This window comes from Dryobates pubescens, chromosome 17 (assembly GCF_014839835.1).
Source record: "Dryobates pubescens isolate bDryPub1 chromosome 17, bDryPub1.pri, whole genome shotgun sequence".
Lineage (NCBI taxonomy): Eukaryota > Metazoa > Chordata > Aves > Piciformes > Picidae > Dryobates > Dryobates pubescens.
This window is the reverse complement of record NC_071628.1, coordinates 14,321,188-14,345,484: the sequence shown is the minus strand read 5'-3', so window position 1 is coordinate 14,345,484 and position 24,297 is coordinate 14,321,188. Positions and strand designations below refer to the sequence as shown.

The 24,297-nt window shown below is 40.4% G+C and overlaps 2 protein-coding genes across 4 annotated transcripts in view; both read left to right on the top strand.

The window, feature by feature from the left end:
* Positions 1–2,811, top strand: part of ATOSA (atos homolog A) — a 45,879-nt gene extending 43,068 nt beyond the window's left edge. For all 3 annotated transcript variants that reach the window (XM_054168736.1, XM_054168737.1, XM_054168735.1), the window contains exon 12: positions 1,366–2,811. In XM_054168736.1, coding sequence (XP_054024711.1) covers positions 1,366–1,519 — 154 coding nt within the window. In that variant the 3' untranslated portion in view covers positions 1,520–2,811. The remainder of the gene's footprint in view (positions 1–1,365) is intronic.
* A 4,123-nt stretch (positions 2,812–6,934) lies between these two features.
* Positions 6,935–17,249, top strand: ARPP19 (cAMP regulated phosphoprotein 19). The gene is made up of 3 exons (XM_054169072.1): positions 6,935–7,040; positions 12,023–12,145; positions 15,514–17,249. Exons 1-3 carry the CDS (start codon positions 6,996–6,998, stop codon positions 15,682–15,684), a joined length of 339 nt encoding a protein of 112 aa, XP_054025047.1. The 5' UTR covers positions 6,935–6,995; the 3' UTR covers positions 15,685–17,249.
* The last annotated feature ends 7,048 nt before the right edge of the window (positions 17,250–24,297 follow it).

The window sequence follows — 24,297 nt, the reverse complement described above, 5'->3', positions numbered from 1 at the left end:
TTTGTAGTGCTCAGTTTTACCCTGGCCTCTTTCACTCTTCCATCTGGTGCTCTGCTTCAGAGTCTTGTCTTAAGGTAGAATTTTCTCCCCTTTGCCTACTAGTTAAAGGACTGGCAGCACTGAGCAAAGTGATGGGTGGGAGCTGTGGATCTGCCACATTTAATGCCCTTGACAGCCGTATCTAGGAAAGCAGAGTTTTTCTCTGTATGAGTATGGGGGTGAAACCTTGACAGATCTGTAGTTGCCTCTTTGCTACCTCTCAGAATTACAGTCTGATTATGACTGTTTATTCTAGAGATAGTACTTTTGCTTTAGTGGGGTCAATAAGTGAATGCTTATTAAAATTCTGTGCAGACTGTAATACATGTGGTAGGACAGTCTGTACTGCTCTCAGCATTTGTAATGGTATCATTTTGTCATTACAGTAGCAATAGTTTTTCTTTTCTATTTCTGTTGCAGTAGCAATAGCTTTTCTCCCTTCCATTGGCATAGTGATAGCTGCATTAAGTTCAGTTGCCATAAAGAATGTTGCTCAAGCTCTCCTGCATTTCCTGGTTTAGGGAAGGAAATCAAGGAGTTCTGCCAGATGAAGACTGCAGAATACAGTTCTGTGAAATGCAGATTCCATCTCCCTATATACATTAGTCAAATCACAGGGAAAGTGGAACTGTCACATTCTTGGCAGGTTTGGAGAACCTGAATTAGGCTGTTTAGCAGCAGCATAAAAGATAAATGAGCCCAAGAATTGGCTGCTGTTTACGTCAGTGATTGGTCCAGTGAACTATAATTTCTTTAAACAGATCTGTGTTTTGTGTGAAAAAGTTGGGTTTGTGTTGTTTTTTCCCCCATCTGCCTGCAGAGAAGCCTGTACCTACTGCTTATGGAGCTGAACTTAAATTTGGCTTGTGGTATAAAGCATTAGTAAACTTCCTACTGGTACATTTGTAAAGACAGCAATGAAACCTGCCTGAATGATAGCTAGCACTGAAATACATATTTGATGTGTTTCTATGTCTTTGCTTATATTGGAACCTTCCTTTTTGTGTGTGCTTAGGCCACCCTTTGGGCATTTTCAGGAGTGTTCACTGAAGAGCACTTTTTGCTTTCCTAGCATGCTGAGAACTTTAATCTTCAATGTACATAATTCCAGCGTGAGTTTCAGATAATCCATAGCACAAAGTAGATGGAAAAGATTTGGTTATTTTTTCTTCTTTCGTTTTAACTAATTTTGATGTGGAAATGGTTCTTTGCCCTTAGTCTCTTAAAGGAATGCCCTTAATCAAATAGTATTTAAAGATGGATCTTTTGGTTTGGTTAGATAAGACAGGTATTTGTTAGATAATACAGGTATTTGTATCTTTTCAGGTTCCAGAGCTCCAAATCTGGAAAGATCTACCTCCACAGAGATGTAAGGCTCCTATTCTCCCGGAAATCCATGGAAGTTGATAGCGGCGCTGCATACGAACTCAAATCTTACACTGAATCTCCAACAAATCCTCAGTTTTCACCAAGATGCTAGCAAACAATGGCAAACTGAAGTGTTTGTTTTACTGTTGATAACTCCTTACAAGCAGATTGGTAGAGGTGACAGTATAAAGTTAAGTCTGTAAAGGGATGAAACTAGCGCTTGAGAGAGGTGGTTCTTGTGTGATCCTGGACCAGTTTTTAAAAGGTTTCTGGAATGAGCTTTGTGTATTCCAAGTAGACTGGAAGCATACTTTAATCTTTTTGTACTGTTTAAAAACCACTTCATTGGATGTGTTGCAATAGCAAATTCCCAAGTTAGTTTAGTGTTTACACTTTTTATTTTATTTTTCAGTTATTTAATATTTAATGTTTCATTTAATACTCAAGTGATGTTTGTCTTTAGTGTTCTAATGTAGCATAAATCCTATGTAAAATCACACTATGTATTTTTGGCATTAATATTGAAATCTGAAATATATACAGATGTCTTTAATCTGTGTGATGTTTTAAGTGATATTCATTTAAGTTATTGAAAATGGGGACAACAGGTGAATTTCCACAACATTTCATACTATGCAAGCATTTTGCATTCTTTCTAATGGTACCTTTTTCCTTTGTTCCTCACATACAGGTTGATCAACACTTGCAACCATAGTGCAGATTGTTTATTGACTTAACTCATGCAGTCAGATCATTGGTTTGCTTCATGTTTTGCTCCCTCCATTTCTCTCTTTCCTTAAGGACCACTTTAATTTTGCTTTCTTCTATTAGTTTTTCTTACATACAATTTGTGCCCTCCCCCATTTGATTTCTCAGATTGTGTTAAAGGCTGTACTGTGCAAACAAATGAGTATTTATATCTTAAATATATGCAAATATATGAAACTTGTACTTTTTGTTTTATTTTTAGATAAGGAGGATCTTCATGTAATCCTAAATATTTTTAATAGGTCAATTCCATTTAGGCCACTAGGTGGCCATAAGAAGTTTTACTAGAAATGCTACCTTGGGTGTATACATATTTTCCAATCCTCTGTGTATTCCTAAAACAAAACAGTCAGACAAACAGTTTATGGTAAGTGCTAAACTGTGTAACTGAGAGAAATAAAGCTAGAAGCATTTGATTATGTTTGAAGTATATATTTAATAATGAAGCTTTACAATGCTTGCTGAAGACCTTGGAGTTTCTTAACTGTTTTACCTGGGTTTACGTGTTTTTCTTTACATTGCTGTAGGTTTTCAGTGTCAGTAATATGAAAGGTGGCTCTCATATCTGGGACTGTAATGTGCTTATCTGAGGAGGATTATGGAGAATCTTGTGTGTTCAGCACTGCCCCTAGAAAAGAGAAGTCAGTGTATCATGAAGTCTCCAGGAAGCCTGCCAGGGAAAGGCAAGGAGACCAGACTTTCCAGATGATACTTATCAGCTACCTTGTATATTCAAATGGCTGTTACAAAAGGCCAAAGCTCAGGTATTACTGAGTGCTTTGCCCACTTCATCAGTCTTTTCCACTATCTTACACTAGGGTTTCAAAAGTTAGCTAGCATTTCTTTTGTAGAGACTTGGGAAAACCTGCACAAGAGGAGATTAATTGCAGTTTCTAGTCACTTGTGTGCCCTGTAAAACTGAGAAAAGGTTTCTTTTGGTAGCAGAAGAGTCAAATGCAACTGCAGCTGTACTGTGTACAGAATTAGCATCTAGACTAGTATAATGAGAATGTGTCCTAGTTTGTTTGCAGCCACTATTGAGTCATAAGCAAACAGCATATATCCTCAAAGTACTTATTTGTGCCATGCTGCACATCTGCTTGCTTACCTGATGGAAAAAAAAAAAAAAGGATAAGAAAAGGGCACACTTAATGAAAAGTCAAAATTCACCTGTAGTAGATAACCTGTTATTTTGTACTGATAATATGTAGTGTTTGTATCTTGATAATTTAAAATTATTTCTTCAAGCCACCCTTGTCTCCTTTCAGAGTAATACATTAGTTTTTGAACAGTGGAGAAGTGTGAATTTTGAATGTGTGGTGTCCCTACAAGTCATATCTAGGAAGTAAATTTGTATTTACTTAAGTAGTCAAAATACAGTTAGTACCTGTATGGATTTAGAATGAGAGTGATCTTAGATGACCCATGCACAAGTCTGATTTAACTAAGTCATTCTCCATTTACAGCTTGATCTGAGTTACCCCTCTCTATTAGGCAGGGACACATCTAGAGAAAGGCTTGAATGTCATAAAATATAAACTGAATTCCACTTGATCATCTATGTGTATGTTAAGAAGAAAGACTAGGCTAATTTTTGAGAGGTTATTTGCTACTTCTCTTTACTCCTCAATAGGCTCAACCATACAGCATTATTTCTGACAGATGTTTGAATGGTTTATGAGGGTCTCCAGTGATGCAGGCTCCCAATAATATCTTCTGGATAAACTATACTATTTATAGTGTTCAACTAAATCTTGCTGAAGTCAAATACTACTCAGCCTTTTCACTAGAAGCAGAGAAAACAATTTAGTTCTTGTATCTCCTTTCTTAGTCTTGTTTTCTATATGTAAAGCAAACCCACACTGTTCAACCAGTCCTGCCTCACAGATTTCCCTGCCTCCAGGGACTGCCATCCCTGGAGGTGTTTAAGACCAGGCTGGATGAGGCTCTGGCCAGCCTGATCTAGTGTGGGGTGTCCCTGCCCATGGCAGGGGGATTAGAACTAGATGATCCTTGTGGTCCCTTCCAACCCTGACTGATACTATGATACTATTTGCTGCACACCCCATCACTATGTCTGCTTGCTTCTTTTGGTCTGAATCTGTCTTGAACTACCTCAAACTGGACACAGTGTCCCAAGCAGGGCCTCTCTGTACCAATTAGACTAGGATTGTTTGATAAGAATTGTGGATTAAAGTCCTCTTCATGCATCCCATTATTATGATTTTTTTTCAGTATCAGGAGATGTCAGTTTGCATTCACCTTATTAACCAGTATAACAGAGGTGTCCTACCTGCTTGTTCCCTACATGGTAACTTACTTTCATTACTGAATTTCATTCTCCCACTGCCCAAGGCTTTATATCTTATCTTCTCTTTGAATTGTGTTGGTTTTTGTTTGGTTGGGTTATAGTGTTCTTGTAGCTTCTCTTTGCTAATATTAATGAAGCCAATAGTACATTTTTTCCAGTGAAACTGATGAGCAGTATTGGACTTGGGAAGCCCTTATAGTGAAACCCTACTCAACACAATATTGTTGTTTGAGCATTTGATACTATGTCCAACAAAACTTACATCCACTGCATTAAAGTTTCATCCAGGTATGTGTCCCTAATTTGCATAGGGAAGTCTCAGAAGCCTTAGTAATGACACAGTCATCTGGAACCTCAGTCACCTTCACTGTTCTCCATGTGGTCTGTTTCCTTTTTGTTGAGGAAAAATGATTGTGATTCTTAATTATGAATTCTCTTAACAAGGTTTGTTCTGTAATTTCCAGTAATGACTCTGCCCCCTTTGTCTTCATGTCTACTTTAGATGCAGATCCTTTAAAACCTGACCTAGATTCTGTATGCTTTATTTTATTTGAGGCCACTGAAGAACTGGTGATTTTCCAGAGGTTCTTAATTTACTTCTTCCTCCTCTGCATTGTATAGTTGTTTCCTTAAAGAATTAATGTCATGAAGGAACTGCTGAATTCTCAAAATTGTATTTTCCCTCACATTAATTTTCTACAAGATTTGAAAGAAATTCCTGAAGTTGACACTCATCTCCTGACAGTGCTTTGTTATTCTGGTTACTTTCAAAAATCTATGAACCCCATCCTTTTCATGATCATCCTTCTATGTGTTGCTGGTTTTTACACCCTCAGATAATTTCTCTCTAGAATTGCTAGAAGTAAAGGTGGCACACCCACTGTTAGTGCTTTTTCTGGACCTACAAAGGTCATCTAGCCTAAACTCCTCTGCAGTAAGCAGGGGCATCCTCAACTAGATAGGTTGCCCAGAGCCCTGTCGAGCCTCACCTTGAGTATCTCTAGGCATGGGGCCCCAACCACCTCCCTGGGCAACCTGTGCCAGTGTTCCACTACCCTTACGGTAAAGAACTTGGCTGTGCAATCTGCTCTGCTGTATCCCATTCTCAATGAGGGATATGCACATTCCTTGAGTTCTCTGCTACTACCCCATCCTGGGCTCCAGATTAATCTCTTGTCTCAAAAAACTCTTTCAACTACTGGCTGGGGCAGCTTTTAGTAAAATTCTGCTGTTGCAAAATAGTTTTCTTTATGGGTTGTTTTGCTTGACTTTTCTGCCTTGTCTCAGTCTATTTTCTAGACCTTAACCACACAAAGCCTGTCCTTACCCATCATCCCTGAGCCCATTTGTGGGAAATATAGGGTGAGAAGCATACGCTGATTCTGAGCCAGAGAGCATATGAACTCAGGTGATACACCATGGTGGGAGGGCAGGAGGTCAAAATCCTGGGAACACGGTGCAAGAGGGCAGGAAAAGAGGTTTTGTGCAGGGAAAGTGGGCATGTGTATTCATTTAACTAAGTACAATTTATACCTTGTAATACATCTGATCCCTCTATTTAGGTACCCCTGTGAGCTATTGTAATGGGTTGAGGTTTTGGGGGAGAGGGAGCTGTGTTACCACAGCTATTTAAGTCCCTCCTTTATTTTCGTAGAAGTTCAGGAAGGTCTGAGGGAAGCTACTGTTCTGCCCAGCACCATTGAAAAGTAGAAGTGGGAAGAAAATACTTTAATACCATGCGGTTCAAGTTTCAGTGAACTATCTGAAACTTTCTCAGATCCTGAGCCCTACACTGTCAGCTGCTGTCTTCAATTTGAAGAGATCCTCAAGTACAACTGATGAGGGCTCTGTTCCTCGTGGTTTGGCCTGTGAAGTAGCCAGAAGAAATACTAGCCAAGCACCAAAGGTATTTTTTCCCCCCTTTATTCTGATGTGAGGGCACGGAGGCTGCGCTGGCAGGCCTCCAGGAGCATGACTGGGGTGGGGACTGGGGTGTTGCGGGGAGGCCAGCGCGGGGTCGAGGCTGTGACGTCAAGCCTTGGCCTCGAAGAGCTGCACCCAAGCTGCCCCCTGGAGCTGGGCCATCCTCCGCTGTGGCGAGCAGCTGTCTATAAACGGCTGCGTCTTCGTGCTGTACGCGAAGGCTTTGTGTCCTCCACGGGAGCTGTGTCTCCAGGAAGTCTGTAGGAGCTTTAACACGGGGTCTGGCGCAGGGTCAGGTGCCGAGGGGCGAGAACCAGCGAACTACGCCACCCAGTGTGCCCGGTTGCGGACGTGACATCAAGGGCACGACCGGAAAAGGCTCCTGAGCGGCGCCGGGAGCGCAGTCGTGCCGTCGGGGAGGTTGAGCGCGGAGGAAGTCTGGCCCCACCGGCGCGCCGTCGTATAAGCGGCCGCCATCTTGTGCGGGAGGTGGTGTAGAGCGCTTCGCTACGAGGAGGAGCGGCGGTCGCGCCTCCCTCGCCTGCCCTCTCCCGCCCTCTCCCCGCCGTCCTGCTGCCGCGGCGCCATGTCTGCCGAGAGTGCTGAGCCCGCCTCGGCCGAGGAGCAGAAGGTAGGTGGCTGGCAGCCCTCGCGCCGACCCGCTGAGGGGCGGAAGGAGACCTGTGGGGTTTCTCTCGTCTCCATTTGCACGCTGTGGCGGAGCAGGGTCGCCGCGGCCGTGCCTTTTCCTCCCTGTTCTGGGGGAGCCTCGCGGGCCGCCGCGGCTCTTGAGGTAGCGTCTCTCGAGCCAAGTCCCACTTTTCGCCGCGCTCGCAGCCTCCTTAGGAGCAGCGGCCCTTGCAGGGGAGGTGCCCCAACCTTTCCACCGCTTCGCAGGAGGGCAGGGGGAACCGGGTGGCTGTCTCTAGCCATTCTCCAGTGCCTATTCGGTGGGAGCGGGCCGGGGGCCTGCCGCAGGAGCGACGCCGGCTGGGAAGGCGCGGACCCTGCCGCCCGCAGTTGGCGGAGGTTGGAGGCGGAGGAGCGGCACCACCATGTTGGGTTCTACAGTTGAGAATTTTTGTTCTCTAGTGACTCGTTGGTGTGTTCTGGCCTGGACGGGCTAATGGCGCTTCCTTGCTGCCTCGGCTGGCCTCGGCTCCGTTCTCCGCTGAGTGCTCTGCCTTCCAGGGCGTCCTGGGGGAAAGAATTTCGTTTTACAGTCGTAGTGGTCGGAGAACAAGGATAATCTTGTGGTTAAACTTCTGTTTCGCTTTTAGAAAATTTTTAGCTTTTAATATAAGCTGCTTAGGAGAAGAAACATCCAAAACACAATGACTGGCCTATTCTTTTAGAAAGAATAACTGAGGGGTTTATCTTATGGTGGGCGCTGTTATGTCATCTCTTCAATAATTTTATAGTTTCTTGTGTGGGATTTGGCTCTGTAGATGATTGTATGCTGCTAGCAGTTCCCTCGGTTGTGGCTTTAAAATGCCGTCTTGCTTAGTTTTATTATTGCTATATGGGTTCGGTTGCAATCTCTGTAGTTATCTCTGATAGGCAGCCGTTACGAAACACAAGTACTGCTTTGAAAGATACTAAAAGAGGTAGCTTTATCTACCTCAGCTGTCAAGTTTTTGTTTAATAATTTAGCGTTTGTAATATGAGTTAGTCATACAAGTAGGCGAGCTTTGGGGGTTAATATGGCATGATACCTTCTCAATAGGTGCAGTAATCAGAACCAGCTTCCATAGCAGATCTGTAATCCACTCTTAAATTGTATTCTGTAGCTGTTCCTAACATTCGCGGCATACAGTTCCTGCTCAAAGCCTATAAAAGTAAATCCCTGGCCTATGCAGCACTCCTAGAATAGCTCTGTAATAAGAGCACAGTAAAACATGTGGTAGCAAGTTTATTGTGATGTCTTCTAGTGTGTTCTAATGAAGTCGGGTGATTTGGGCTGATTTTGCTGAGTTTCAGACTGAAGTCTTGAATGTCTTAATGCACTGCATTAAAAAATAACCCCTTGATTTGAGAGACAGGAGGCTTATTTGCTAATTCAGTTTTAATCTGATGATGTGTTCAAGACAATTTTAATGATGTCAATAAAATAAACCGTTGTTTTCATTATTTCCTGTTAAGATACTGTGATATCAGTGCTACTATGGCATTTCAATATTAACCTTCACTAAAACTTTATTTGGGTAGGCAAAATTGAACACTGACTCACTCAATGCTTAGCTCTGAAATCCTTACATAAACAACCCATTTCACAGTACTACTTAATATATATGCTTTAAAAAGATTAAGTCCCTACATGAACTTTGAGGTAATATTTTCATGATCGGATGCCTTTTCTAACATGCTGTGGAAGCTTGTGTATGTGCTAGGCAAGAAAGGTGTTAAACAAGAAAGTGATATGAATTGAAAACTTGCCAACGACCAACATTTCCTGTTTGCCGTGTGAAAACTCAGGATAGTGGCAGGGGGAAGTTCATCAACAAAGAAACTTTAGACATTGGAGAACATAAGCTAGGTCGACTGATGCTCTTTTTGCCTTAAAAGTCTCTATTTTTCAGGAAGCATAGAGGTGGTGCATTTTGTTTCTGGAGTGGCTTTGGCCACACCAGTTTGATGTGGAGTCATGCTGTTGTCATATTTTTCACGTTTTATGCTTTATGTTTAGTTGGATATCTTTGCTTAATGAGCTCTTCCTACCAGAGTTTGAAAAGACTGAGGGATCTTTTTTCAGCCGTACTGTTCTGTTGTCCAGTGGATACAGAATTTTACATGGCTAGTAGCTCCATAAAAAAATAAAAGCAAAAGCTGTTTTAAATGAGTTAGGCAACTACTGCCTTCTGGTAGAGCCTTTTAATGAAGGAAGAAGGCTTCATTAGCTGTGTCAAATTCCTGAAGAGAACTAGAATTATAACTTTTGTGTGGTTGTCACTAGGAAGAAGAGCGTGATATATCATTTTTTCCACCCCCTCAATCATTTGTTAGTCACCTGGTTATTGCTTCTGTAACCCAAGGGAGCATGTTGTAAATGTATGAACAGCCTGGACGTCTTGGGTTAAAGCTTTTGTAGCTCAGCGACACATCTCCAGGAGTGCTCAATACCACCTAGTCCGGAAAAGAATATAAGGTCAGGACATGCATGAAGTGATCTTCCCCAGAAGACTATCCCAGGCCTCAGCAATCTCTGGTTTAAAAGCTTTCTGAGCTTGCATGAAGACATTGAGTGGCTTTCTGAATCAATCCAAGTTCTTGGCACCCCTGGTATCCTTTGGCAAGGAGTTTTGCAGTTTTACTATATTTTCTATGGCGAACTGTTGTCTTAAGTATTTTTTTGAACCTGCCATCTTCTGGTTTTGTTTGACACCTTAGGTCTCTGTATTGAATTTTTTAAATTTGTCTTGTGTAGTTTTTTGAGTCTTTGTTCTTGGTCATCAAGAGGAAGCGATCAGAGTCTGTACCCTTTTCAGCTGCAGTGATGCATAACACAGTGTTTTTTATGTTTTGATTGTCTGCTGTGATGATTTGTCAGCCCTGTGAGTTTGCATAAATGTCTCCTTTGCACTGTGAATACATATTTATATAAGCTATTTACGGTTGGCCCTATGCTCTTAAAATACCTCCTTTTGGTTAGTATTGGCAAAACATCCCCCCTCAAATGCTTTGTTGGCTCAATAGTGAGTACCCAGTGAATCAGCATTAGATGTTGAAAGAGTTTCACTGAAAGGATTGCTTTTGAAAAAATTCCGTCGTTGTTGGCATGATAATAAAACACAATAGGAAGAACAGCAGGTGGAGAATGATCATTATAACATGATAAAACTGGTCATGGCTAGTGTGATACTAGGTACTGATAAATAGTATAGTTTATCTTCTGTAGTATCAGGGAAGCGTTGCGTTCTGTTTATTTGTATTTTGCATTCTATTGCCTAGCTGTGTTTTCATCTGATAAAAAGCATTGTTTCATGTCCTCATGGAAATTTATCTTAAACTGCTAAGAAAACTACTATCTTTCATTGGTAGAACCATTAATTTGGATTGCTATTGTTGCCTGTGAGATGTTTTGGCTTAATGGAGCAACTACACAATGTTACGTTCTGAATCTGTTACGACCTTTGCTTCTTGAGGTGTTTTTTACCAGAAAGATGTTGAATGTTATAGAATGTAAACCTTTTATAAGAGATACAAGAAAGCACTGGGGTTAGGCTAGCGTGATGGCTCTAGTTCTTTGGCAGTTTTGTCTTAAGTAGCTACTAGCTGCTGCTGTTTCTGTCTTCCCTGCTGCTGCAATAACATACCTGTTTGTGCAGCTGTTTGTTGATCCAGGCTGTGGAAACTGATTCAAATGAAATGCAGCCCAAGAAGAAGGAAAAAACTCTAACCAGCAAAACTCACACAAACAAACAAAACCCCTCCATGTTTTGGGGTTGGGTTGGTTGGTTTTGTGTGGTGGTGTGGGCTGCTTTTTGGTTTCGTTTTTTTGTAACCTGTTCATGTGGAGTCCATGCAGGCATGTGGACTGATGGCAATGTAAAGGATAATGACATAGATGGAAAAGCATAAAGGGACTGCATAAGTTTTGGTCATAGATCAATGTGAGGCTCTCCTGACTTCAGTTGCAGTATTTCTTTCCTGCCTTAAAGTCTGTGACTTCAGATGATAACAATTCAAGAGCTGCACCAATCAGTGCAAATCAATACATATTCTCCCTGAACTAGAAATGGTTTGCATGAAAAAATCCCAAACAATTACCTTGGCCAAATATTGGAAAGTAGCAAACAAAGGTTTTTGAATGGAAGATACTTTAGAAATTATCTAATAGAAGAAATTATACTTCATACATTAAATTGCTATGTGTATTGGAACAGAGGAGTGTAAAATAGAGGTCAGTGTTGATAGACTGAATGTACCAATTGCAATTTTTGGCAGTTTTCCTCAAATGATTATTTTGAGCATTCATCTTTTACAGTATACTCATAAAATAGGCATTTTATTTTACACAAATGCATTATCTGTCATAATCATAATTTTAGGATAATTACAGGCATGAATAAAAAAATGCAGTATTGTTGCTCTTAATACGCTAGCAGGTATGTTTTTGAGACTGAGCTACTCTAACACTGTTTCACAGTGAATACGAACACATTAGAGCAGTCACACAAACTAGATTGTGACCATGCCAGTGCTGGTATGTCTGTGCAACTTAATGGTCAAGCAGAGGAAGTTGAAAAAAAGCACCTGGCCAGCTTTCAACATTTGTTTGTTCTTAGTTGACCAAAAGAATATTGGTTGTTTGCCTTCCCCCTCCTGCCCGCCAAATGGAATAGTTTAATTTTAGTATAGGCTACTTTTATGCGAAAGATAAATGTGTTGATTAGATTCAAACGCAGTTCCAGGAAAGGTATCTAAGATGGGCGGCGGAACTCCTACGGTTGCCGTCAGTATTTGAGAGAGGCTGTGTGAAACTGTCTATTCAAATAATTGAGAGATTCACTTGGTAGCAGCAGTCTGCGTGTTGGCGAGTTACCTGCAAAGGCAGTCTGCAGAAATTGTTCATTGTTCTATATCTTGTTTACAGTATTGATAATTGTCTTTCAGGAAATGGAGGATAAGGTGATCAGTCCAGAAAAAGTTGAAGAAGCAAAACTGAAAGCAAGATACCCTCATCTGGGGCAGAAGCCAGGAGGCTCAGACTTCTTGAGGAAGAGGCTTCAAAAAGGAGTGAGTTCTTTATTGTACACAGGGTATGGGCAAGAAATTCCAAATTCCTGTATCTGTGATTTTTATTTTCTACTTTGCAGGCCTTTGCGTGAGTAAAAGAGTGATGAAAAATTTAAACCTTGTCTGTGAAAGCTCAAGGAAAAGAAATTTGTTTCCCCAGAACAAATGTCAAATTGGCAGAATAGTTGTTTGCAGTCGCAATGGCTCCACTGCACTTTTTAGCAAAAAACAAACTGAGAAGATGCTCAGTGCTGCTGTGATAAATTTAATGAGAAAAAACTATCTTAAACATGAAGGGTCAGAATGTCATCCCTGTTTTGTACTGGTCTTATCTTGCCTGTTCTTACGTCCTCAAATTGTATGTCTGCTCTTACTATACATATTTAGCACAAAGCTTAGTGTCTGCGGTGTTGCACTGGGCACCATCTGATATCAGTGGCCTGAGAATGAAGAGTTGGTATTTCAGTATTTTTTCTTCTTCTACATTTAAATCATGTCTCTTATTTTCTTAGTTATTCAACTGTTTTTTTTCCTTTTAGTTTAATTATTCATAAAGTGATTATATAATGCTTTCAGGCATGCTAGAACTCTGTTCTTGGAATAGTCCTAGTATACCGCTGCTTCTGATGGTCCTTTCATTTCTGTCACACTGTTGTGTTTTTCTACTATTGTCTAAGCACTTTGTGTGCATGCAATGATTCCAGATATAAATCCTTTGCAAACCAGCTGTTGGAATTCAGTGCTGATCTAATTCTTTGCTATCTGGTAATATCTTCTGGGAATTGTTACTCCTGGCAGGTTTTTTGGATAAGTTTTCTCCTGTAAGCAGGAGCATAGGTGGCACAGTGAACGGCTTCTGGAAATGGGTAGTAGTTAGAATAGGTGACTCCTTTTGTGAGTTACACTATTATGTGGTCAAAGGCAGCCTAAATGAGACTTCAGTGGGCTCAGTGTATATTTAGACATAGAAGCCAGAAGATAAGTATGTGTTGTGAAAATTCAGGAGAACAGACCTGCATCCACTTCCTAAGGATCGATGGCCATTAAGGAGTTGTGACTGCTTGCAATCAGTGCACGGGAGGAACTGACAGTAACAATCTGTACAATATCTTCATCTTGATTGTAGCACTATTTAATGCAAATTTGTTGCAGCCTGTATTTTCAAGTTTAAGCAGAGGTAGACCAGTGGACATCTTAATTGCTACTTTCTTGAAAGATGAAATAGAGTTGTGGATTGCAGTTCATAATCTGCCTTCTTCAGTTCTCCATTCCTGATGTGGTAGTAATAACTTTCTTCCATTTAATATTTTTAATTTCTTTTTGTTGATTGTGCTCCATGTCTTAAATGAGAAAGCATCTTTGCTTCATATGAACACCTGGTGTAGTTTGGACTGCCTCAGTTCCTGAAGTTGAAAATAGCAAGAATAGTGTTTGTCACATGAAGAGAGCTGGACAGACATAGTAAGTTTTCAAAGAGTGATTGAATACAGGCCATCTATGAGAAGCTAGAGTAAATGAGAGGGAAATACGGGGGTAATTTAATGGAAGAAATGGCCTGATATTCTAATGCTTGAAAGATGGTAGGCTTTGTCATCTAGTCTAAATGTATTAGACTGTCAAAATCTGTAGATCAGTCTTTCTTATTTGGCAACCAAGACATGTTCTGCCCAATGGTATTTGCTCTGCAGAAATGTTCTGCATTGGGTGTACGCACCATTATTAGCACACTTTCTTCAGAATAGAAGTAGATGAGAACCATGCTACATCCCACTCCTGTAGAGGGATTCTATTTGGAGCTCTTACATGGATAGAAATAGATAACCTGTTAACAGCAGTAACACATTAAAAGACCAAGCAATTCTCTTACTATCTAGATGCTATTTAAAAGTTTGTTTTGTTTGATTCAGTCTTGAAGAGAAAAATACTGAGGCATTTTTACAAATTGGATTGTTATAATGAGGTCTACTCTGCAGATGCAATGCTAGAACATTGTGGTGTAAATAGTGATGACAATGTCAAAAGGATTGAATTGGGAAGGTTTATGGATAAAAGTGTGCGATTCAGGTGCGCTACAGACTGCAGGGAAGAACAGATTTGGTAACTTGGAAGGCTCTAGCAGGGAACATTTAAAGCCTTCTTCAGAAGGCCTTGCATAAACTACCTTGCCACCCTGCACTGTTAAGCAAGATGTTCAGAGTACTTCTCTCTTCCAACTACTGCTACTGAACATTTTGCAGCTGGTTAGTACTAATACAAAATAAAATAATATTGTAGTAATATGTTACCTGGAAGCACTTAAACATTACAGGTAGTAATGGCTGTTGTTCAACCAACTGAGGAATAAACCTATATAGAACTAATGAGGAGTGTTCTTTTCAGGGATGAGTGTGGTAAGCAGCAGCTGTTAGTGTAGACCTTTTTACTGAATCTTAACTAATTTTTTTTGGCTTTCTATCTGTTCCAAATGGGTTACAAGTGCCTATCAGCAGACCACATAGTAAGACGTAAAAAAATAAACTGTTTCTGAAAAATGTGTCAATGAGCAGTCGAAGATTTGATGTAGACCTTGGATGAAATTCCATGCTCCTTCTTACCATGATACAGATAAATTATAACAGCCATTTGGCCTTAATATCCATATATAACTTAATATTTTGAGAAATCGAACAACAAAAAAAGACTTAAGGATAATGCTAATAAGATTTTTTTTTTTTTAAATACTAAGGAACAGTTTTAAAAAATTCAGACTTAATGTAGTCACATTTGTATGCAAAAGAAGCCTTGAGCGTGGGATAAGAATTTCTTTCACACAATACTTTTTCAGAAGGACTGCACAGTAGATATGACTTTGCTAAGTAATTGGTTTGGGAGCTTCAGGAATTATAGTTTTACTGTTTTGATGAATGCAGACAGAGATTTTTTTTTTTTTTGTGCTAGCGTGCAGTTTTCTGCTACTTTGGTCTTCTGATATGATAGAGTAGACTCTTCTCCTGCTTTAGTTCCTGCACTGTTTGGTTATTCTGTGTAGCAGAGCTTGTTTACTGCAACGAAGTTTGCAAACCCAGAGGTTTCACTTCAGGGAGATTAGAGCTCCTGAGAAAACTGGCAAAAATAATGTTCACATACAGTAATGAGTTTAATGGTCTGTGTAGAACCTTAACTGGATATTTGCCTATTGTTATAACAGAGTTTAGTTTCGTGTGCCTGATAGTTTTGGTAAGATATTTTAATCAATGTAGAGCTATATTACCACATTGGAAAGATGTTTATAACTGTTTCTAAAATGTAAAGGGTCTATTCAAGCATGTAATTCAGTGTATGCATCTGATAAGATACCAGGCTTACAAGATGTGTTTTGTGTCTTCTAGCAAAAATACTTTGATTCTGGCGATTACAACATGGCTAAAGCAAAGATGAAGAATAAGCAACTGCCTACTGCAGCTCCTGACAAGACAGAAGTCACTGGTGACCATATTCCTACTCCACAGGATCTTCCTCAGCGGAAACCGTCTCTTGTTGCTAGCAAGCTGGCGGGCTGATGAGATCAGCTGAACTGCATGATTATTCTCATTCCTGTTATTTCTCCTCAATAGTTATTTCTTACCCTCACATCCCCTTTTTTCTTTCTTACACTAAGTCATGAGACTGACAGCTTTGCAGGTAGCGATAGCATGTGCTGCTATTGTAAGGGAGTACTGTTAAGAGTAAAACATGTAGTATTTGGACTAGTTGAGAACAATGCACTGATTAAAAATGACAAGTTTGGTTAGAACTATGTAATCTACTTGAAAATGTACATAATTGCCCATTTCCTAGCGTAGGACTGGTTCCAGCAAGTGACATCGCAAGTTTTACAACTTCTAATGTTTCTGCTTTTGTTATTTCATCTTAATTACAGCATATTTGTATTTAATATAACCTCCAGTTGTGTTGGGTTTTTCTTCTGTGTTTGGGTTTGTTGTCTTAAATAGAGGTTTAGACCACAAGTTGCGAGATGGTGAAGCATGTATAAAAACAAAGACAGGGCTCTGATTGAATTTTTTTTCTGCTTTTGAACTTGAACGGCCTTAAACCTGTTTCAGCTTTAACAATAGAGTTTTTACTTGGGCAATATTTGCCCATTCTGGTGTAACTCTTGTGAATCTAGTGCTTATTGACAACTGCCTGTTGAAGCTGGTATTCTTTTCAGTTCCCTAGCTTAGGACACACTTTTGTTGAAGTTATGAATGAAGTGTGCATGTGCATAGACTGTTGAATTCACTCTTGTGCCATTTTTGTAAATACAATAGTTTTGCACAACCTTTTGCAAAAGTTTATTAGTTTTGCATTTTAAAAAGCAGATAATGTGCCAATCAAAGCACAAGTGATTCTGTATCTTTCAAAGTCTTGTCCTGAATCTAAGAGCCCCAAAATCTTGCTACTGAAAGTAAAAATTGTGTACCTGAAATTTGTGAAATGCTTCACTTACACTTGACTCAGCCTTATGCTTTTGCAGTTGTATATTTTGATTCACAACAATGTCCCACATTCAAATCTAAATCTGGAATTTGTACCTATATTTGGAGGCAAGTGCCCTTTCTGTTCAGCAGCTCTTTAAGCTTTTAAAACTGAAATGCTTTGTCCAGTGACCTGTGTGGCAAACACCAAATCTAGATTTGCTAAGGTTTTATATTCCATTTTCTTTGGGCTATTTTAGACTTCTGAAAGCAGAAGGGTGTAATTTTAATATTATATTTTTCTTGGACTCCTGAAGTAGTAATCTCCTTTTCTTTGTCATACAGTAGCCCCTCATTGGCTTTGGGTAGACAAAGAACTGGAAGTGGTTGAGAAATAGGTAACTTCATGTCAGAAAATAGGAATGAACATCATTTTTATGATGCAGAATGTTAAGTACTAGATTGGCAAAATGCATAGTTGGTATTAGGTAATTTGATGCATGTTTGTTCGGTGCAATCAGAATATTAAAAGTGCAGTATGATCTATAATGCAACTGATTGTCATATAGGTTCTTCGGAAATAAAATCTTAACATTTTAGATCAGTTTACTGAATACCTTTCTCTTGAAAGAAGCAGTTCTGAAACAGTCTATTAAAAGCAGAGCACCAGTGGGAAGAGAAAACACTCTTAAAGATGTAAGTTTTTTGGAAAGATGCACTTTGTGATAACATCTTCAGGAAGGTCTTGCATGATAAAGGACTGCTAGTCAGAATGGACACTGGGTCATATTTTCTGCTCTTCTAAAGGCAAACATAAGAAAATGATCAAGAGAAAGTAATCTTTTTCCTCATGTTCTGATTAAAAGCAAATCACATTGGTGTCTATATAATGTCTTTGGTTCAGAGAAATCATTCCATCTAACCGGATGCTTTTCAGCCCTTACCTAGTAATTAAATGGGCTCTGTCATTTCTAAAAAACTTGTGATTTTTTTGCAGAACGGTTGAAGAAGTGGACCTACTTGAGCTCTTTAAGAAAGAAAGTAGGCTGGGAGAACACCAAGGAAACTGGATATATTGAAGCAAACTGCTTTTTATAGATGTTTGTCCTAATGTGAAAATCCCTCTTTATTTTTGTATGCATAAATGAAATTGAAACGTAATGATAGGACTGGGCCTGAAACGAATTTTGAACAAATTAAGATGACTTGCTGTGTATTGTCTGGTGCCACTATTCTGTAGCTTACGTAAGGTGAGCTTTCTTGATGTTTGGGAAGGTTTAAAAAATGGCCATTTAAATTTAAACATTCCACTCACTTAGCTACAACTCAAGCTCGTCCTGCTGGTTGGACAACACAAGCTCTTCCGATGTTCACTCAGTGACTTGCAGTTCTTAAGGTTACTATAAATTCAGCTATGAATATATTATCCGTGTGTATATTTGAAGTACTGTAATACTAACTAGGTCAATGACTGATTATGAGCCTTCACATCTGACAGACCTCAGCAGCAGGCACAGCTTTTTTGAATCTATATACTGTATAAAGGTTAAGTCAAATAAATCAGACATAACTGCAAATTGATGCTTACTTTCAGCTTACTCCAGCAAGATAACTCAGCTACCCAAACTTATGTACATAATGTATTATATGAGTTTTACCATTTGATAATTGCCTTTTTCAAAGAAAACCTGCCCACACTGTAGACTGGCAGTCCCTTTCATATCTTGCCTTTAAAGATCGTGTTTAGTTACTAGAGTAGTACTCATCTAGACTTATGATAGCAGATAGCACCAATATTTTATTTGAGATAGTTAAGTGGATTAATTACAGCCCCGCAGATCTGTCCCCCAATCTGTAGCACCAAAGGCTTCCCTCTCATTGTTCTTGATGTAGTAGGACAGTGTTTGTGCAAAGGCCACAGGAGTACATTTTGTTGGACATACTTACACCCAGTCAAGATGTTAAGGTGATAAAATGTCAATTGTTCTTAACAAACTTACACATTGTATAGTATACAGAATAAATTGATCTACTTAGTTTTTATTGCAACGTGGAGATTTGTCTTGTCTTTAATGTGGTTTCCTGAAAGATACTGCATACTTCTGCATTCTCTCTGGAAAATTTCTAAACCCTAAATCTCACTACTCTGTATCATTAAAAATATAACTGGGCTTTGGTTTCTAGTATGTTAGACAACAGAATTACTTTAATGTAATCACATTTATATATATTTCAGTGCTTATTTTTCTAATAAGGCAATTAAAGCTTATTGTTTGAAAACTCCGTAACAGGTGATTGTTTTGGTCCCTCGCACTGAGTCAAGGGGATATCTGTGAATTAGCTTGGCATATAGAAGTTTGTGTTGCTATGGGCTGTTGGCCTGAGTATGGCAACATTTCCAAGAGAGCCAGCTGCTGGAAAATGTCCAGCTAATTTCATATTCAGACTGTGACTTAGGTGCTGATCTTCATGCAACCTCAAGATCCATGTGTGTATTGCTGAGCAGTGGGATTCCAATTAGAAACCAAACAGATTCTTGATTGGAATTCTCTAAGAGGTTTTGCCTCTGCTAATCATCAAGAGGTTCCTCAGGATTTGGAAAAAAAAAATAAATCAAGAAAATCCCAACCTTCACATAACTAAATAAGACAGTTTGTTTTACTTTGAAGTCTGTCTGTGACTCCCTGAAGTTAAACAAAAACAAAACAGAAGAACAAGCAAAATAATAATACAGCGAGAGTAACATGTCTCAGGGTAATGCATCTAATCATTACAACATAAGGTTTAGCTACAGTGATTAAGATAGCTACATCACCAATTGCCTTACTACTTTACCATCCAGATCTGCAGTCTCTGGGGAGCCCTGGTTACAGTGAGGATTTGGAGAACCTGTCCTGGCAGTTGGGAAGTCCTACACAGTGCGTCCACTGAGGTGAGCCTTCCACAGTTGCTGCAAGAGGGGTTTATATTGTTGAATAAACAAGTTTATGTAATTAAACATGTGGGAATACCTGGCTTTGTTCTTTGGTTAGATTACTCCCATAGCCTGTCCAGGGCCTGGGGAAAGAGCTGAGGGAGCGTGCTTATCTGGTTTTGACCACATCCTTCACAACAGGGCCAATGACCTCTGACAATCTCCCAGTTTTGATACCAAGCAAGGCCATCTGCCTACAGGGCCATGATGTTTTACCAAACAAGGCTGGACGCCTGCTTACTTAGCCTCAATACTCTGCTAAACAAGGAAAGTTAGATATATTACCACGATGCTTCATCTGCGCTTGCAGTTATATTTTGTCTAGTTTGTATTGACGTCTCCTATACTCTGCATCTCTAGCAAACAGGAGAAAAATGTCCAGTTTAAGTAGCATCATTTAAATACCATGCTAAGGCAGTGCAAAGGCTGCATTAGCACTGGCATTAACATAGCTGAATCTCTGTGGGGAGTGGTATTGAACTTGGGGCAAAGACAAACCATTTAAGTACAAACTTACTCCCTAAATTAGAACTGAGACAGAAAGGGTTTGCATTTAGTGGCTGTGCTCAGATAACATGCCCATGTTAGGAGGGAGGGAGGCAAGGCTGCAGTACCTTGTTTGTTTGATGGCTGGGGGCTTTCTGTGAGCTTGGGAAGAAAGACAGGAGTACACAATCACACCAAATGCTTTTTGTGTGTTTTCTTGAAGAAGAGTTGGGTTGAACGTGTGGTTGGACTATTCCTGCTTTAGTACAGGTGAGCCACCCTCTTTCAGATTCACATCTTTGGCTTTTTCATCCCCGTTTCTAGCATCCATAGATCTAGAATAACTTGAAATCTGAAATCTTCCATGTGTATTTAAAGCATTTATTCCCATTAAATATTTATTTTGAAAATGTTTCTGGAGTGCTACCACAGAGGCAGACAGCCTTGAGCTCAACTGCTGTGCTTGAAAAGGCTTTAGAGACAGATGACTAAATTGTCCCTGTCTTTCTCAGGCAGTACATCTTTGTAACAATGAGGATGCTGTTCCTGATAAATATTCTTGCATATTTATAGCAGGCACAGAAGTCTGTTCACTTACTGCTGTGTAAAATATTGACAAAACCTCCACCAATTTCAGATGGATGTTTATTAGACTGGTTTAAAATAGGAAGATAAAGTACTTTTTGTTTCTGACTTTCTCTTAAGTTTAATAAGAAATTTCAGTTTGGTTTAGTGTTTCTACCTTATTGCAGAGCATTATTGTGGCTCTTGCTTAAAAAGGAAGGTGGTTGGATAATCTGTCAATTTCCCTTGACAGTATTAACAGAATAGTCAACTGTCATTGCACTCATCAAGATCATCAACAAAAATGTTAAACAGAAGTGGTCCTAATACTGAGCCCTGAGAAACATCACTTGTGAATGGCTGCCAGCTGGATTTAACTTCATTGACTGACTCTTTGGGCCTGGGTGTCCAGCCAGTGTCTTGTCCAGCAGAGCATATGCTCATCCAAGCCATGACCAGACAGGTTTTCTTCATGAGTGTCAAAGGCTTTTATGGAAGTCCAGATAGACAATATCCACAGCCTTTTCCTCATCTATTGGGCAGGTTGTCCTCTCACAGAAGGAGATCAGGTTCTGACTGTGGTAGTTTTAGGCTTCCAAGCAGGAAAACCTTCCTATTCAAGCAGGACTTGTCTTTTATAAACCCATGCTGATCCTCTTTGTCCTCTATATGGTGCATAGTGGCACCTGAGATGCTCAGTTCCATGATCTTCCCTGGAACCAAGGTCAAACTGACAGGTCTATAGTTCCCCAGACTTTCCTTTCAGCCTTGCTTGTAGGTGGGTGTCACATTTGCTAGCTTCCAGTCCACTGGGACCTTCCCAGATAGCCAGGATTTCTGGTAAATAATGAAAAGTGGCATGGTGAGTGCATCTGCCAACTCTTTTAGTACTCTTGGGTGTAATCCATCCAGCCCCATAGACTTGTGTGCATCTATGTGGTGTAGCAGGTCACTGATCACTTCCTCTGATTGTGATGACCTCATTCTGCTTCCCCTCCCTGTCTCCCAGATTATGGGGCTGGGTGTCCAGGGAACACATAGTTCTACTGCTAAAGTAGGCATTGAGCTCCTCAGCCTTTTCCTCAGCCTTTTTCCTCCTGCATCCAATAATGGATGGAGATTCTCCCTAGTCCTCCTTTTGTTGTTAAAGTATTTATAGAAACATTTTTTGTTGCCCTTAACAGCTGTAGGTAGGTTGAGTTCTGTGTGGACTTTGGCTCTCCTAATTTTCTTCCTACATATCCTTTGTCCATCTTTATAGTCCTTATGAGAGGCTTGCCCCCTATTCCAAAAGCTATAAACTCTCCTTTTGCTCCTGAGCTCTAGCCAAAGCTCTCTATTCAGCCAGGCTGGTCTTCTTCCCTGCCAACTTGTTTTTGGGCACATGGGCACAGCCTTGCTCCCGTGCATGTATATACTCTGAAATCAAAAGCCACAAATGATCTTTTTGAAACGATACTCTGCAAGATAGGACATCTAAAAATCTTGCCAGCAAAAGTTTGATGCAGGAGATGTATCTTAAAGTACTAATTGTCAGTCTAGATACATTGCAAACAGGTTGTTTCTTGGCAACCTTCAGTGCCCCCAATTCCTGTCCTTAATGACAGATTTGAAATCCTGGTTTATGCAAATTGTGTCAAATCATAACGTATTTTGGACTTGGATATCTATTTTTTGATGGGGCTTATAATTACATTTGGCTTCTGAGCTGCTTCTGTGAATGGCTGATACAGTAATCCACAGTGCAAGCAAACTCCTGAGATGAGTCTCTTTGAATTTAGAACAGATACTGCCCTGAAGAAAGGGTGTTAAATGTCAGATATGAAAGAGCATACAGAGGGGAGGTTCATGTCCCTTATGAAGAAAAAAAAACAGATTTTTGTGGTTCCTACACCCAGAATCTTAGATTAAGCCAGATAAAAGGGTTTGACCACACTGTTAAATGAACCCCAAGTCAGTTTTGGGTTGTATGTGTAAGGTGACTGGTAGCTTTTAGTACAGATCTCTCTTTTGCCATAGTGTACACATGAATGACAGCTGTGCAAACATCTTATAAAAAAACTTCACCCCCATCCTGGACAGCAGTTCACAGGAACCAGTTTTGGGCTTCTTACAGGACTGAGAGCAGATGTCCCATTCTGCTGATGAGTGAGCCTCCAAGGCATGTTGATAATCCTGGACATGCTGGCAGAACATGGGTAGGAAAGCATTTATTTTTAATTCCCATTAGCGTTTAAACTCTGAACTCTTCCAGCAGAATCAAGATCATTATTTTTCTAACATCTTTTCTGAATTTACTAACCATAGTATACTAGCTAGGAAGACCTTCTATCTGCACCTAAACAAGTCCAGGTAAGGTTCCACATGTTCATCTTAACTGTCTTTCATTTGTACTTGCTACTTTGTCGCTCTCCTTTCCCTCAGATAGCAGCAGTAAAGTACAGCTATAGCATTTAGTTTTGAGAGCCAGGATTGCTTTTTTTTTGTTTCTATGACTAAGTTGAGTGATTTTTGGAGCAGGTCATTCATCTCTTTCATGGCACCTTTTCTCTGTAGAACAGATTTTTCTGTTTCTTTGATAATCACAGGAAGTTTCAGGGGTAGTACGTATACTACCCACTGAATACAGAACTATTGTCTGATCAGTTGGATTTTGCAAGAGATGATGCACTTAAGGTGCACTTTAAAAAAAATCACTTAGGTGGAGAATGTGGCAAAGATAAGTTTCAAACTTGGTTTGTATTTCAGACTACTCAGGCTGGTAGGATGCATTCCCAAGGTCAAAAAAAAACCCCAAAACACAGGAAGAAATAACTTCAGTTTGGCTGTCAAGAGAACCCTTGCCATAACATGAACTGTAAAAAACACCCCTTAATGATTTATAAAGGTACCATCTGAAGGCCTAGACAGAACATGGATTTATGCTTTTCATTCCCTTTTGACATGGGTGTTAAACTTTTCACAGACGTGTACCTTAATTTCTTGGTGATGGCTTATTGAAGGAACTGTTTTGGGCTCAGTGTGTTCAGTGTTTTCAATAGTGGTTTGAATGATAAAGATACAATCAAGCTGGAGGAGCTTGTAAGCAGTTTGAAGGATGGGATCAGAATCAGAAAACAAAATCATGAAAACCCTGCCCCTGCCACTAAGAAATATACACTGGGGATAACAGAGGCTGCAGTGGGCTGTAACCCAGGGGTCAGTCCATTAAGGTGAGGTTGCTGGCTCCTGTTGGTGTTGAGAAGTTACCTGTGAGAGGAAGGGATCTCTCCCCCGTTCCTGACGATGCCCGGGCTGCATAGCCTGGGGTCTGAGAACCAACGAAAATCATAAACGGCCCTGATGAAGAGAAGAGTGAATTGTTCAGTCTAGGAGAAGAATAGAAACAGGCTTAGGAAAGAGGGAAGGAATACCGGTTCTTGCACGGAGCGGCCTGAGCCGGGGCTTGCGGCGGGAGGTGGGCAGCCGCCGCGGCTTTCCCGCTGCACTGCTTTCCGGTCCTCCGCCCTTGGTAAAACCTGGCCCGCGACCCTCGAGGGTGCAGCAACGCGGCAAGGGGAGCGGGCGGCGCCTGGGGCCCCCACGCCGGTATCCCCGCGGCACGGCGCGCTCCCCGGACATCTGTCGGTCCGTCCATCCGCCCGCCGGTGGGAGGCATCGCGCCGCCCGCCTGCCCGCCGCTCCCACAATGC